Source organism: Erythrolamprus reginae, chromosome 6 (assembly GCF_031021105.1).
Source record: "Erythrolamprus reginae isolate rEryReg1 chromosome 6, rEryReg1.hap1, whole genome shotgun sequence".
Classification (NCBI taxonomy): Eukaryota; Metazoa; Chordata; class Lepidosauria; order Squamata; family Dipsadidae; genus Erythrolamprus; species Erythrolamprus reginae.
The window spans coordinates 42,424,715-42,441,507 of record NC_091955.1 but is presented as its reverse complement, the minus strand read 5'-3'; the positions used below and the strand labels follow the sequence as shown (position 1 = coordinate 42,441,507).

General features: G+C 37.8%; 1 protein-coding gene across 1 annotated transcript in view; it reads left to right on the top strand.

The window, feature by feature from the left end:
* The first annotated feature begins 15,781 nt into the window (after positions 1-15,781).
* Positions 15,782-16,793, top strand: part of GNS (glucosamine (N-acetyl)-6-sulfatase) — a 44,086-nt gene continuing 43,074 nt past the window's right edge. The window contains exon 1 of the mRNA XM_070754947.1: positions 15,782-16,073. Coding sequence (XP_070611048.1) covers positions 15,906-16,073 — 168 coding nt within the window. The 5' untranslated portion in view covers positions 15,782-15,905. The remainder of the gene's footprint in view (positions 16,074-16,793) is intronic.

Here is a 16,793-nt window from a genome sequence, read left to right as displayed (position 1 = left end):
GTGCTCTCTCTATTTCATGGTCCAACACTTCAATTTTATTCTCCTTAAACCACTGCTGGATATTTTGGATCATGTTTCTGCTATCAGCAAAATCAGCTTTGAAGCCCCTCAGGCGTAGATTTGCTCTTCTTAATCTGTCTTCTAACATACTTATGCGTTGACGATTTTGTTCTCTTTCTTCTTCTAGTTTGGAAACCCTGTTACCCTGGGCTTTTTGCTCTGTTTTCACTGTTTGTAAATCAGTTGCGGTCTTAGTAACCACATCTTGCATTTCTTTTAACTGCTGATCGACCACAACAAAAGCTTTTACCAAGGCATCCATTCTCTCTGTGAGCTCCTCCCCCACTTTCTCCGCCATCTCTCCTCTTAACTTTATTGTTTACTCACAGTTCCGAGTGGAAAGCAGACTGTTTCCAAGTTGTTTCTCTCTCCTTCAATTAGCCCAAGGTATCTCCGGGTTCCAAATTTATGGCTTTATTGCTTAGTTCAATTTATTTGAGACTTAGGGTGGTTCGACAGGGTTTAAAATCCAATGTTTACTTTCTCATTTGAAGAGCGTTCAGCAGAGCGTCTTCACTCACTGACGCATGCTCAAAAAACCCCACCTGACTTAATAATTTTAAGTAATTATCATTTTTTAAAGATACAGCTTTGGAAGTCATCCATATCCCTAAGTATTTCACTTTTTTTTATAATTTTCATGTTTGATAAATCTCCTAAATACTATCTCTGTGTTTCAGTCATATTTTTTGTTAATATCTGCGTCTTTTCTTTCTTTATTTTCAATCCTGCGACTTTCCCATATTCTTCAATTGAATTTATTAACTTTAAGATAGATTCTGTTGGGTCATATAAAACAAATACCACGTCATCAGCGAATGCTTGTGTTTTATAATTTTTTTTAATCTTCAGTCCTTTTATTTCCTTGTCTGCTCTTATTTTTATCAACAATGCTTCTAATGTTAAAATAAATAATAATGGTGATATTGGGCAACCTTGTCTTACTCCTCGTTGTATTGCTACTTTTTCAGTCTGTTCACTGTTTATTATAATTTTAGCTGATTGTTCAGAATATATAGCATAGAAACATAGAAACATAGAAGACTGACGGCAGAAAAAGACCTCATGGTCCATCTAGTCTGCCCTTATACTATTTCCTGTGTTTTATCTTAGGATGGATATATGTTTATCCCAGGCATGTTTAAATTCAGTTACTGTGGATTTACCAACCACGTCTGCTGGAAGTTTCTTCCAAGGATCTACTACTCTTTCAGTGAAATAATATTTCCTCACGTTGCTTTTGATCTTTCCCCCAACTAACTTCAGATTGTGTCCCCTTGTTCTTGTGTTCACTTTCCTATTAAAAACACTTCCCTCCTGAACCTTACTTAACCCTTTAACATATTTAAATGTTTCGATCATGTCCCCCCTTTTCCTTCTGTCCTCCAGACTATACAGATTGAGTTCATTAAGTCTTTCCTGATATGTTTTATGCTTAAGACCTTCCACCATTCTTGTAGCCCATCTTTGGACCCATTCAATTTTGTCAATATCTTTTTGTAGGTGAGGTCTCCAGAACTGAACACAGTATTCCAAATGTGGTCTCACCAGCGCTCCATATAAGGGGATCACAATCTCCTTCTTCCTGCTTGTTATACCTCTAGCTATGCAGCCAAGCATCCTACTTGCTTTTCCTACTGCCTGACCACACTGGTCACCCATTTTGAGACTGTCAGAAATCACTACCCCTAAATCCTTCTCTTCTGAAGTTTTTGCTAACACAGAACTGCCAATGCAATACTCAGATTGAGGATTCCTTTTCCCCAAGTGCATTATTTTACATTTGGAAACATTAAACTGCAGTTTCCATTGCTTTGACCATTTATCTAGTAAAGCTAAATCATTTACCATATTACAGACCCCTCCAGGAATATCAACCCTATTGCACACTTTAGAGTCATCGGCAAATAGGCAAACCTTCCCTACCAAACCTTCCCCTATGTCACTCACAAACATATTAAAAAGAATAGGACCCAGAACAGACCCTTGTGGCACACCGCTTGTAACCTGTCTCTGCTCAGAATACTCGCCATTAACAATAACTCTCTGATGTCTATGCTTCAGCCAGCTTGAAATCCACTGAACTATCCAGGGATTAAGTCCAATCTTCACTAATTTATCTATCAGCTCTTTATGTGGAACCGTATCAAAGGCTTTGCTGAAGTCCAGATAGGCAATATCCACGGCACCACCTTGATCCAACACCTTTGTGACATAGTCAAAGAAATCAATGAGATTAGTCTGACATGATTTGCCTTCATAAAGCCATGCTGATTTGGGTCCAATAAGTTATTGTTTTTTAGGTACTGATTTATCCTCTTTTTGAGTAGAGTCACCATCATTTTAACTATAACTGATGTCAAGCTAACTGGCCTGTAGTTACCAGCTTCTTATCTACTTCCCTTCTTGTGGATAGGCACAACACTGGCCATTCTCCAATCCTCAGGAACATCTCCTGTTAACAGGGATTGGTTAAACAAATCAGTCAGGTGGGTAGCAATGACAGATCTGAGTTCTTTAAGAACTCTGGGGTGGATGCCATCTGGACCCATTGCCTTATTTATCTTTAATCGTTCAAGTTCTTCTAAGACATCGGCTTCTAAGATCACTGGAGCTGAATCCATACAGCTGGAAGCAATGCTATATCCCTTTATAGTATTATATTGTAAGGTGTCTTTTGAGAAAACTGAACAGAAGTAGCTATTGAAATGGTCAGCGATCTCCTTATTCCCATCAATGCATGTATTATTCCCGGTACTAAGCTTCGTGATGCTGCAGTTTTTCTTCTTCCTATCACTAATATATCTGATGAAGGTTTTATCCCCCTTCTTTACAGATTTGGCAATTTCTTCCTCTTTTGAGGCTTTAGCAGCATGTATTATCTGTTTCACCTCCTTCTGTCTCATTTTATACACTTCTCTATCAGCTATACTTCCAGACTCTTTATACCTCCTATAGGCAGCCTTTTTTTCATTGACTATAGCCCTTACATCATTCCTAAACCATAGCGGTTTCTTCTTCCTTTTACCTTTACTTATTTGCCTTACATACAGTCCTGTGGCTTTTAAGATGGCCTTTTTTAATACAGTCCACTGGGTGCTCGCTCCTGCCATTTTATCCCTCCCCTTTAATTCATTATTTAAATATTCCCCCATTGCATTAAAATTTGTTTTTCTGAAATCCAATACTTTGGTTGCAGTATAGGATTGCTCACAATCAGTTTTTACATCAAACCACAAACATAGATGGTCACTGCAACCTAAATTTTCTCCCACCTTGACCTCTGAAACCCAATTCCCATTCATAAAAACTAAATCTAGAATATTCTCCCCTCTAGTTGGTGTCTTAACCAGCTGTGCCAGAGCTGCTCCTGTAAAGGCCTCTACTATATTATTACTTTTGCATGTAAGGGCACTGGGGATATTCCAGTCAACCTCAGGCATGTTGAAATCACCCATAACCACAATATTTCCCTTGCTTTTTTCCCTTGCCATATAAATTTTTTAACTAGGTTTGTTAAAGTTTTTTAAAAAATTCCCCCTGGATTTATTGGAATTACCTGGAAAAGAAATAAAACCTTGGGTAAAATATTCATCTTAATTGTTGCAATTCTTCCTAAAAAAGATATTTTCAGATTATTCCACATTGCTAAATCTTTTTTAATTTCTGTTAGTAATTTTGTATAATTATCATTTTTTAATGTTATTGTTTTCGCTGTTAAATTTATTCCTAAGTATTTTGCTTTTTTTACAGTCTTTATTCCAGAGATGCTTTCTAATTTAGTTTCTTGTGTTTTGTTCATATTTTTAGTCAAAAAATGTGTTTTGCTTTTGTTTATCTTTAAACCTGCTACCTTTCCATATTGTTCAATAGCTTGCAGTAAAGTAGGAACTGTTGTTATCGGTTCTTCAATTATGAACGTTAGGTCATCTGCAAAGGCTTGGACTTTATAAGTTTCGTCTCCTACAGTTAAACCTTTTATTTTAGGATCCGCTCTTATTTTAATTAATAAAGTTTCAAGAATCATGATAAATAACAATGGTGATATAGGGCAACCTTGACGGACTCCCTTATTTATATCAAGTGTTGGTAATTGATTGTTGTTCAATATTATGTTAGTTGTTTGTTTTGAATATATAGTATCTATTAAGTTAACAAATTTTGGGCCAAATCTCATTTTATTTAATTGCATTTTTATGAATATCCAATTGACGTTATCAAAGGCCTTTTGAGCATCTAGAAACATTAAAGATGCCGTCTTGCAAGGATAAAAATGAATTGCTTAGAAGATATCAAAGAAAGAGGAGGATTCAGCCTTCCAAATTGGAAATTATACTATCAGGCTGCTGCATTAACATGGCTTAGAGAGTGGATAATTCTAGAGAACAAAAGAATACTAAACTTAGAAGGACATGATCTAATGCTTGGATGGCACGCATTTATATGGTATGATAAGGAAAAAAATCATTCATATTTTAAAAGGCATACATTAAGGAAGTATCTACTAGAAGTCTGGAAAGACATAAAGAAAAATCACTTTTTAAATATCCCAGAATGGCTAGCTCCCCTAGAAGCAATAACGCATCCAAAGTCTATAAAAGACAAGAAAATAACTTATAGATATAAAGAATTACTAAATGACCAGATGAAGCTAAAATCTAGGATTGAATTACAAGAAGAAGGGATAATAATAGACTGGTGGCATTATGCCCAGATTCGATCTAGATACCAGAAGGATAAAACTCTTTATATTTTTAATAAAAGTAAGAATCTTTTAAGTAATCTAATTACTACCAATCCAATAAAAATGATAGGGAAAATATATAAATTTCTCATCGCTCATAAAAATATAGAGTTGACTTTAAAAGATACCATGATAAGATGGTGTAGAAATATTGGCAAGGAAATAGACATAGATACATGGGAGAAAGTTTGGATTAATAACTGGAAAATGACCAAATCAGTTTCATTAAAAGAAAATCAAATCAAAATGTTCTACAGATGGCATCTCCCACCAAATAGGATAGCAAAAATGTTTCCCAAAACATCCCCATTATGCTGGAAATGTAAGAAGGATATAGGAACCTATTACCATCAATGGTGGACATGTGGTAAAGCTAAAATATATTGGAAGATGATTGAGAAAATATTAAAAGAAATAATAAAGCAAGATATAGATAATACCCCGGAATTTTACTAATTAGGAGTTACCAATCAGACTTACAAGAAAGAAATTCTTTACTTAATTATACACATATTAACTGCGGCTAGAATAATATATGCGCAAAATTGGAAGGGGGAGGAAATCCCCAAGGAAGAAGAAGTTATAGCTAAAATATTAGATTGCGCTGAAATGGACATGATGACAAGAAGATTAAATGATCAAGAAGATACTAAATTCTATGAAACATGGAACAATGTTTATAAATGGATAGATAAGAAAAAATAAGATATGCACATTTATTTTTACTTAACTTTCTGTATTTGTTTTTACCTAGGTGATAACAATATTAATACTAGTTTAAATGTATTTTTTGATGATTATGACATAGTAGTTTATGTATAAGTCACATATTAAGAATTTTGGTCTATATATGTATAATAGTTGAAATTAGTTTAAACGTTTTGTTTGATGAATATGGCATCTTACTATAGTAATTAAGATTACATTTAAGGTATTTTTTGATGACTATGTTATACTAATTTCACCTAATATTTACAGTGTATTCAAGATTTATAAAACTTTAACTCAAATTTACTAAACCTTATAACATTTAACATATATTCAACTATGTACAGTGATCCCCCGGTTATTGCGTCCCCGACCATTGCGAACAGGGTAATTCGCGATTTTTCAACCCGGAAGACAAAATACCATCTACACATGCGTGCCCTTTTTTTTTTCTATGGCACGCATGCGTAGATGGCAACCGGGAGATCAGCTGCTGGGCGGCTTCCCTGGGTCTTCCCCCTCTTGCTGGCATCAGCGAGGAGTTTCCCCACCGCCCACGCAAACTCCTCGCTGCCGCTCGCCCGCCCTCCGCCTGCCCACGCCGTTCGCTCCCCCTCTTGCTGGCGGGAGGGCGAGAAGCCCTCCCCAGCACCCGCTCGCCCGCCCTTCGCCGCTCGCCCGCCCTTCGCCCTGGCCGCTTCTTCCCAGCGGAGAAATTCCAGCCCCCACCTGGTCCCGCCCGATCCTCCTCCCTGAGGCAGCTCGCCCTCCCATGGCCGCTTCCTCCAACCTCCATCGCAAGCCCTCGCCACCGCAGCCAACGCGCGCTGCGATCTTCAAGCCCAGCTCCTTTCGGCCCAGCATCCCGGGCCAAGCGGCTGCCTTCCGTGACTGAGCCTGGCTGGCCCGGAAGATCGTAGCGCGCGTTGGCTGCAGCGGCGAGCGAAGCCAAGCCGGCAGCAATGTCGCCGCCGCTGCAGCCAACGCGCGCTACGATCTTCCGGGCCAGCCAGGCTCAGTGACGGAAGTCAGCCGCTTGGCCCGGGATGCTGGGCCGAGAGGAGCCGGGCTTGATCCGCTGAGCCTGGCTGGCCCGGAAGATTGTAGCGCGCATTGGCTGCAGCGGCGGCGACATTGCTGCCGGCTTGGCTTTGCTCGCCGCTGCAGCCAACGCTGAGTCCCGGAGCGAATTCACTCCGGGACTCAGCTCGAAAGCGGCGACAGCCAGCGCGGAGAAGCCGTTCGCCGGCGCTGGCTGTCGGCGCTTTGGAGCTGAGTCCCGGAGCGAATTCGCTCCGGGACTCAGCTCGAAAGCGGCGACAGCCAGCGCGGAGAAGCCGTTCGCCGGCGCTGGCTGTCGCCGCTTTCGAGCTGAGTCCCGGAGCGAATTCGCTCCGGGACTCAGCTCCAAAGCGCCGACAGCCAGCGCGGAGAAGCCGTTCGCCGGCGCTGGCTGTTGCCGCTTTCGAGCTGAGTCCCGGAGTGAATTCGCTCCGGGACTCAGCTCCAAAGCGCCGACAGCCAGCGCGGAGAAGCCGTTCGCCGGCGCTGGCTGTCGGCGCTTTTGAGCTGAGTCCCGGAGCGAATTCGCTCCGGGACTCAGCTCGAAAGCGCCGACAGCCAGCGCGGTGCGGCTGTTTTAAAATGTCGCCGCCGGCATGGGGGGCTTGCCAGCACCCCCTGGACCCCCAACCCGGGTTTGGGGGGCTGCTAGGAAGCCCCCCATGCCGGCGGCGACATTTTAAAACAGCCGCGCCGCTCCCAATCTTCGGCTCCTCGCTAGCGCTGCGGGAGTAAAAACACCATCTGCACATGCGCAGATGGTGTTTTTACTTCCGCAGCGCTACTTCGCGAAAACCCGCTCATTGCGGGGGGTCCTGGAACGGAACCCTCGCAACGAGCGGGGGATCACTGTATTCTTTTTCTGTACTTGAATGTATACTTTCAAAAGAAGCGGGGGAAATACACCCCCATTTTATGTTTAGTGTTTGTATGTATGTCTGTTTATTTTATGAAAATTAATAAAAAAATTGAAAAAAAACCCCACAATATTTCCCTTTACTGCCATTTGGGTAATTTCATCCACCATCTTGTTGTCATATTCCTCAGATTGCCCTGGAGGCCTATAGATCACCCCATGCAAATCCAGAGAGTCTCCAGATCTTTACACGTATTTTGAATTAGTGTTGTTTTTAGACTTTCTTTAACATAAATGGCTACTCCACCTCCCTTTCTCTCTATTCTATCCTTCCTATACAGTGTATATCCTGGTATGGATATTTCCCATTCATTAGAATCCTTAAACCATGTCCCAGTTATGGCAACCAGATCCAAATTATCTCTAGATATTATGGCCATTAACTCACAGAGCTTGTTGCTCAAGCTTTGAGCATTCGTGCACATTACCCGAAGAACATTATTTTCATTATTAGTTTGCCCCTTATCATCAACAACTACATCTATTCTATTTACAGCTCCCTTTTCATAAGGTTCCAGAAACTGATTTATCCTCATTGGTCGGGGACAGAAATCATCCACATTAGTTACATCTCTGTCCCCTTTACCTAGTTTAAATGCCTGTCCAAAAATGTTCTGAATTCCTCACCGAGCACCTGGGTACCTCTGTATGATGGATGCAAACCATCTCTCTTAAACAACTCCCTATTAGACCATCTACTGACATCATGACTTACATAGCCAAAACCTTCAGCTTTACACCACTGCCTTAACCACACATTAAACTCTCTGATACAAGTTGTTTTATCCTCCTGGCCACAAACCGGTAACACCTCTGAGAAAGTCACTGAATCAGTTATTTTACCCAGCTCCACACTTAGACATTGAAAATCTCTTTTTACTACATTAACATTTCTCTGGCACAAATCATTTGTGCCAAGATGCACCACCACATCAACATTATTACCTTTACTCACAGCCTTTTAACATCTATTATGTTAAAAAACTTTGTTCCAACCTCCATCTTATTTAATTGTATTTTCATAAAATTCCAATCTACATTATCAAATGCTTTTTTCGCATCTAAAAATATAAGTGCCATTTGTTTTTCTGGGTGTTGCTCATAATATTCTAATGTATTTACTATTATTCTTAAATTATTTTTAATTTGTCTTCCTGGCAGAAATCCGTTTTGATCACTATGTATCATATTGTTTATAATATTTTTAAACCTATTAGCAAATACTGTATTGATATAAAAATTTTATAATCTACATTTAAGAGTGAAATTGGTCTATAATTTTCAATTTTTTCTTTTACCGTTTCTGCCTTATGTATTAAAGTTATTAAAGTTTCCGACCATGTTTTTGGTAATTTACCGTCTGTCATTATTTGGTTATATATCTCGAGCATATTTGAAAAAAGTATTTCTATATCCAATTTATAAAATTCTACTGGTATCGCATCTGGGCCAGTTGCTTTGTTGTTTTTCTGATTCTTTATAGATTGCTTTAATTCCATTTCTGTAATTGGTTTATTTAATCTTTGCTGTTGTGTTTCAGTTAATACTGGTAAATCTATTTTTTCCAAATATTCAAAAATTAAATCCTCGCTTCTTTCTTCTTTCTTATATAATTGTCTATAAAATCCCAATGCAATTTCCTTTTTGTCTTCTATTCTGTGTTTTATTATACCTTTTGAATCTATCAAATTTTTTATAATTTTATTTTCTCTCGCTTTTCTTAATTTGTATGATAACCATCTTCCTGGTTTATTCGCATGTTCAAAATATTCTTGTTTTGCTCTCTTTATCTTTTCTACAATTGGTTCTTGTTCTATTAGTCTCAATCTGTGTCTTATTAATTCTCTCTGATTTTTAAGTTTATCATCATTATCCTCTTTTTGCATTAACATTTCTAATTTTTTAAGTTCTTCTACTAATTTTTCATAACATATTTTCTTTTCTTTCTTTCTTTTTTTTGCTATAAATGATATTGTTAACCCACGTATATATGCCTTAGTTGTGTCCCACAAATTTTGGGAAGTAGTATCAGTATTTTTGTTTATTTTAAAAAAGATCTCTAGTTCTTTCTCTATCCATTTTTTGTACTCTGGATCTTTTATTATATTTCTATTCATTGGCCAATTGTTTGTTTTCCTTTTACCTTTCCAATATATACATAAGAGATTATGATCCGCCCAAGTATTTGTCTCTATTTCTATTTTACTAATTTGTTCCATTATATGGGCGGGAGCCCAGGCCATATCAATTCTGGATCAAGTCTTGTGTGGGTTAGAATATAAAGTGTATTGTTTATCTTTTAAATGGTATTCTCGCCATACATCTTTTAATGATAGTTCTGTACTCATTTTCCAAAATGTCACAGGTAAGATTACCTTTTTTTTCTTTTCTTTTCCCAGTATAATCCATTTGATCATCTGAGATTGCATTAAAATCTATTATTACCATGTTTTCAATTGATAATTCGTTTATTTTTTCATGCAAATCTTTATAAAATTGTTTTTGGTTATCATTTGGTGCATAAATTGAAACAATTACAAAAGGTTTTGTTTCTAAATCTAATTGTACTATCAACATCCTTCCATCACTATCATTATATATTTCTTTGGATTCAATTAATTCATCGATATAGATTGCTACTCCTCTTTTCTTTTGATTTGCCAAACTAGTATATAATTTCCCCAGTTTTGAGTTGTTAAGAAGACTTCGTTTTGATTTTTTGATATGAACTTCTTGTAACATATTTATCTGTGCTTTTTGTTTCGTGAGTTAAGTTAATACTTGGTTTCTTTTCCTTGGGTTATTTAATCCATTTACATTGACTGAAAAGATTTTCAAGTCATGTGTCATCTTTATTTGTAGTACCTTTTAGCTTCTTTTGGTTCTCGAAGTCACGTTTCCAAGATTAATTCTTGTGAAGCCTGTGGTTGTTTCTGCTTTACTGCCTGTATTTCTTCCCCTCCACCGCCTGTGGCCCCCATCATGTCATCAGTACTCTTTGGTTCAATCTGAATTTGTTCAATTCTGTCCAATCCGCTATGTGCTAAGAAGGACCTTGCTTGTTCCACGCTTTCTATTTTCACTTTCGTTGATTGCCAAGTTAGAGTCAAACCTTCTGGTACCAGCCATCTAAAAACAATATTCTTTTAAATTAAAATGCTTGTGAGAAAATAATAATCTCTTCTACTCTCTCACACTCTCTTCGGGACTTGTTTCAAAATCGTGATTTCTTTTCCATTACGTTGGAAAGTCTCATTTCTTGTCAATCTCAATATTTCATCTTTGATAATTCTTCTTGAAAACTTAATATGAACTACTCTTGGTAGATTATGGCGTCTTACGTATCCAGTCTGGACTCGATAGACTTCATCAATTTCTCTTATCAATTCTGCATGATGCCTCCTATAACTTCTGCCATTTTTGCGGATAGATCTTCATCTATTTCTTCTTTGATATTTTGAGATCTCAAACCATGTGACACGGATTGGAGTTCAAGGTTAGTTATTGCTATGTCAAAGCCTCTATGGGCCACATAGTTGCAGTCTTCATATTCTTCCACTTTTTGTCCCATAGCTTGAATTTTTTCTTCTGTCACTTGTATTCTTTTTTCGCTGTCTTGTAAGTTTTGTTGCATAACTTTTATATTTCCATCCATTTTGGCAACGTTTCCTTTCACTTCTGTTAATTCAGTTTTGAGTTCAGCGATTTCTTTTTTAATCTCATCTTTCATCTCCTTCATTTCTTGCCTCATTTCTTGCTTCATTTCTTGTAGATACATTTTCATTTCTTCTTTATTAGTGTCCAGTTGAGTTTTTGTCTGGATGCCTGCTAGTGCATCTTGAATAGTCTGGAAGTTTGAGTCCGTAGGTGGCTTTTCTTTTTCTTTTTCTTTCTCTTTGGCCAACATTGTAGTTATGGTCCTTTGTTGTAGTGGTGAGGATGTTGGAGAAACTTTAGGTGTAGGAGTTGAAGTCAAAGTTGGAGTGGTTGTTTCTTTTCGCGTTGTTGTTGTTGTCACCGAAGTCACACTTTGTGCCCTGTAAGAACCTTTCATATTCCAAAATTTCTACTTTATTTAACAATTACTTAAATCTTATTTATTCTCAGTTAAAGAAAAAGAAAATTTAAATCTATAATACTGGTAAGAAAGAAAACAGAAGATATCAATTCAGTTCTATTAATACAGTAGTTAATTAAAAAGAAAGGAAATTGAAAAGAAAAAAGAAAGAAAAATAGTTCAATCTTTTAAAATCCAAAGCTCATGGGGGGGGGGGGGGGGACCAGGAAGGAAAGAAAATAAAGCTTCTAACACATAATTAATTAATAATAAGAAAAAAGAGGAAAGATTATAATTCTAGTGGGGAAAGGTAAGAAAAGAAGAGAAGGGGGGGAAGCTATTAAGAATTATTTATAAGAGAAAGAAAAAAATTATTAAAAAGTTATTTCTAATATTCTGAAAGAATAAAAAGGTAAAAAATAGTAATAATCACACCAAAAATTAAAAAAGAAGGAAAAAAGAAAAAATATCAAAATCTAAAAAGGAGTCTAAAAAGGGTCTGATAAGTCCAAATAAGCCAGGTATGAGTTGTACTTTAATACAAATGTCCAGAAAGTAAAACTCCAAAAACCAATATCCAATATGATATCCAAATTAAAATGAATATAAAAGTAAAATCCACATCTTATTGTATAAAAAGAAAAAAGTACAAGGAAGAAGAAAAAAAAGGAAATTATCCTTCCGCCTCTGATGTCAGAAAAAATAGTCCCACAAAATCTGAAAAAAAGGAAGAAAAATAAAAAGGAAACAGATAAAAGAAAAAGTGTAAAAATGGAAAAATAAAGTAAACAGTCCAAAATTTATTCCAAGTACTGTAGTTAAAATTTCAGTCAAATGGAGTGATTTCAATTCAGTTCATATATTCATATATATTCATATATTCAATTCATTTAATTATTCCTACTTCATCCAATTAGCTAATTGTCAATTCAGCCTTTGATTATTATTAAAAAAAAGAAAAATATAATTATAAAAAAATGAATAGCAAAAAGAAAAACCACACTATAGTCTTAAAATTTGAAAAAAAGAATTATACTATTAAAATTAACAAAGACAAGTAGTTCCGGCCGTTCTTCTTCTCAGCGTATGGATATCACTTACAGGTTTTTTTTCTTTATTTATGTTCGCCTTTCAATCTAAGATCTTTTCTTCTCAAGCTTTATCGTTTAAATACCAAAAGGTTTTCTTGTGGTGCTGTCAGTCTTCTTTATCCGTTGATCTGCTTCTTCATAGACTTCTTTGTTCTGTTTTTAAACTTCCTTCTGTCGGCGACCGCTATGGCTGCGCCCAGGCAGCTGCCTGGACGCAGCTCTCCATTGCTGTAGCTGCGGGGCTATCCCTAACCCCTGGGGCTGCGGCGATCCGTCCCGGGGGGTCCAGGAGACCCCCTGTCCTGGGCCGACCCCTTCAGGTGTCGGCACAACGCAAAATAGCGTCCTGCAGCGCAGAAAGGTAGGATATGGAGACGGAACTGTGTCTCCGCACCCCCGACGCGGTCGAGCTCCTGCCGGAAGTCCTACCCAGTTTATAATCTTAACTACTAGACCAAACTTTCTGTGATTGCCAAATTATAATGCAACTTACTGTAAATCCAGCCAGTGTGATAGTTTAGTTTGATGTGTTGTCTAAACTCAGATTATCAAGTTTATCCTGAATAAAGTAAGAAAGGATAAACACATGGTAGAAGCACAGCTACTGCCATAAACTAAACCATAAATTTAGGCAAGTTTCATGCCAACTAAACATAACCATATCAGCTAAAACATTTTAATATGTGCATAAAAGTTATTTTTGCAGGCCAGAAATATCTATCCTCTGATATTTCATTTATAAAACATGCTTATTGTTAGGTTACACAAGAATTAACCCATATTTAATTTAAACACAATATCTCAATACAACATTTAAAAATTGCATGACATATTGGATCATAAAGTGACCAGTACTTGGCTAATGTGGGGATAAGGCATCTCATATAAATACCTATATAAGCCCTTTTAAAGAAAAAAATTCAAAATGTTATACATTGACAAACTTTAAAACAAGCATCAATTAAAGTCTGGATCATAATTTTATTTGTTTCATGGCAACATAACTCACTTTTCATGCAATTTCTACTTTACCCTCAGTTTAAGGCTGGACTCATAAAATGCATTGAATCCCAGATTAGACCTCTTAACCTAGTGGGTTGTGCTCAGTGTGTTATGCAGACTTTTAAAAACTGGACAGAACAAACTATAGTAACCAAAATTAACTATCATGCAAATACAGCCTAACAGTTATTACTCCAAGCATACATCTTGATTGGAAGAATAACAGAGCAGGAAAACTACATTTATGACTGATTGTTTTCATGGCTGTGTTAAGCTGATTAAATAAAGAATGCCTAACAGTATAGAACTTATTTGCAACCTATAGGACTGCAACTACTTGTAGTATACAAAATTCTCCATTCTGGGTGGCTATTTCTAGCTATAAGAAATACACTGGTTAAATAATGAATTTTTTGCTGTTTGTCAACAATCAAGAGAGCATAAACTGCTACCGGTATTATTAAACTAAAATAAACCTAGTCTTTACATAACATTTTACAAATGTTTTTCTTAAGTACTTTTCTGCATGATAGACTCCTATTTGAATCTGACCTTGAAAATCTGCTTCTTCCTAGGAACAATAGTGATATTTATAGAAGGCTATTGAAGATATGTATTGGGACAAACCAAAATATTTTACAGTTTTTCATCCCCATAAAATACAGAAGCATAAATCATGATTTGAATTTTAATGATTCCCCAAATAATTCTTTGCAATCATATGTCCAAGCCTCTGGTAAACCACCTTTCCTTTTTTAATTTTGTGCTAAAAGACTGGTCAAGGTTAAATGTCAGTTTTTTCTATTTTATTTTCAATCTGAGAGGCAGAAAGATTTAACACATTTTATATCACATTTTGTGCACAGTATGGATTGCATTTGAATACGTTTATAAATAGAATTCTTAAAGAATTCACAAACGAACTATGTTGGCTTGCTGCAACAGAAAAAAAAGTCTGAGATTTTAATATCTAATGAACATGTGTATTTTGGGCCACAGCAGCCATTGTAAGTTAAAAGCATACATACATCCATAGTTCCCTCTAAGCTGAGCAGTGAGCAATCGCTCACTTAAAAATCATCAACTCAGAGTTTTCCAAACCTGCCCAGAAGCCGAGAGGGAAAGAGTGAGAGGGAAGGAGAGAGAGAGGAAGAGAGGAAGAGAGAGAAACAGATAGAAAAAAGAGAGGAAGGAAAAGAGAAAGAAAAAGAATGGGAGTAAGGAAGAGAGAAAGAAAATCAAAATCTAGTTTGAAACTAGCTCAACTATTTAAGTGGCATTTTGATATTGATAGAGTTGCCCTATTATGAGCTCACTGTTATAGACACAAAGTACAGTATTTTATTTTGAAATTCTCTGAGGCAAAACAGGGTAGGTTTTTTATTTGTTTGTTTGTTTGTTTATTATTTCTGTGCCGCCCAGTCCCAAAGGAACTGCCGCTCACACTATACTTTTCTGCTCACCCCCCCCAAAAAAAAATTAGAGGGAACACTGCATACATCTATAGCTAAATGAATAGAATAGAATAGAGTAGAATTTTATTGGCCAAGTGTGATTGGACACACAAGGAATTTGTCTTGGTACATATGCTCTCAGCGTACATAAAAGAAAAAGATACATTTGTCAAGAATGTGAAAATTGTAACCGTTTGATCAGATAAATATGAATTATTGCAATTTATTTATTTATTTGATTTGACTTATATGCCGCCCACTCATACAGAATTACCATTAAAGTTGCTGCATGCGAATTAGCTACGAGTTAACTAATTTGACGGGATTTTGTAACTGTTGTTTATAGTGTTGCTTTTTTAAACAATATTTTGTTCCATGATTTAGTAAATGATTATACAATAATACATCATTGTTTTTATGATTTATGATTCAAATCTGAGACAAACAACCAGTCTCTAAACAGGTGATCGAACTCTGTCTTAACACCAATGAAATCCTCATGCCACCCAGCGGCGACCTTCCCTCGAGGAAATCCGACGGCTGAAGCAACCGAAACCAATCACAACCGGAGCGCGGCAGCAACGCAGAGCAAGTGGGTGGACCGGGAGCACGTTTACGGCCTGGGCGGAAGCTGGCGGAGGTCTCCAGGTCACGTGAACCTGATTTGCCTCAGCCCGTCAGCCTATCAGAGGGGAGAGAAGAAGAGAAATAAGGAAGCACGCTACGCCTCCTGGTCTCGCGACTATTGTGCGGCCGGTGCTTTAGCTGCTCTCCTCTTTCTCTTCCGTTCGCGCCTGGCTCGGATGCAAGGATGTCTCCAGCCTGCCCGGTTCTGGCTCGACCTTTGGTGTTCCTACTGGTCCTCGGTTCCACTGCTTGGGTCGACGCTAAAGCAGGGGCAACTGGTCTCAGCGGGGAGCGGAAGCCCAATATGGTGCTGTTTCTGACAGACGACCAGGACGTCTACCTGGGGGGAATGGTAGCTTTGATCTTGTTCTACGCGCCGTGGGGACGGGATGGGGAGTGGACCCTCGGGTAACAGGAGAAGTGAATGCGGGTGGTTCGGAGACTTTCCGATGCGGTAGTGAAGGATATGCAAAAAAGCCCCGTCATCTTTGAGGGAGGGGAGAAAACGACCTGGGTGCCCGCAGAACACGGGATAGAGGAGTGTCCTGAATCGGCCTGTGCTATTCTCTCCTTTGCATGCCTGCAGTAGTGGAAGGGCACTATAGAACCTAGTTCTGAACAAAAATGCATGAATGGGGAGGGAAAAGGGGGAGAGAACTGAAGCCACCTGGAACCTCTTGAATAGAAGAAGTTACCACTTGTTAGGCCGGGATATTGACACTGACACACACACACACACACGTTTGATTGTTTCTCCATTACAAAATTTAAAAAGGGATTCAAAAGAGCCTCTTTACTATACTTTAAAAACAATTGCAGCTATAGTGGTCTGTAGACAAAAATGCACACAATCCTGCACGCACCTGTAGTGGAACCAATCAAAATAAGTGTAGAGACAGTAGAAAAGTGTGCAAAGGCTTGGGACAAAGTTTATTTATTGGACTTATATGCTGCCCAGTCCTGAAGGACTCAGGGTGGCTTACGACAGCAGTACAGTACAATAAGAATAAATACAAAACTGTAAAAGAAGTCGAGGTTAAAACAAGTTGTTTTATCTGTTGGTGTTTAGCAG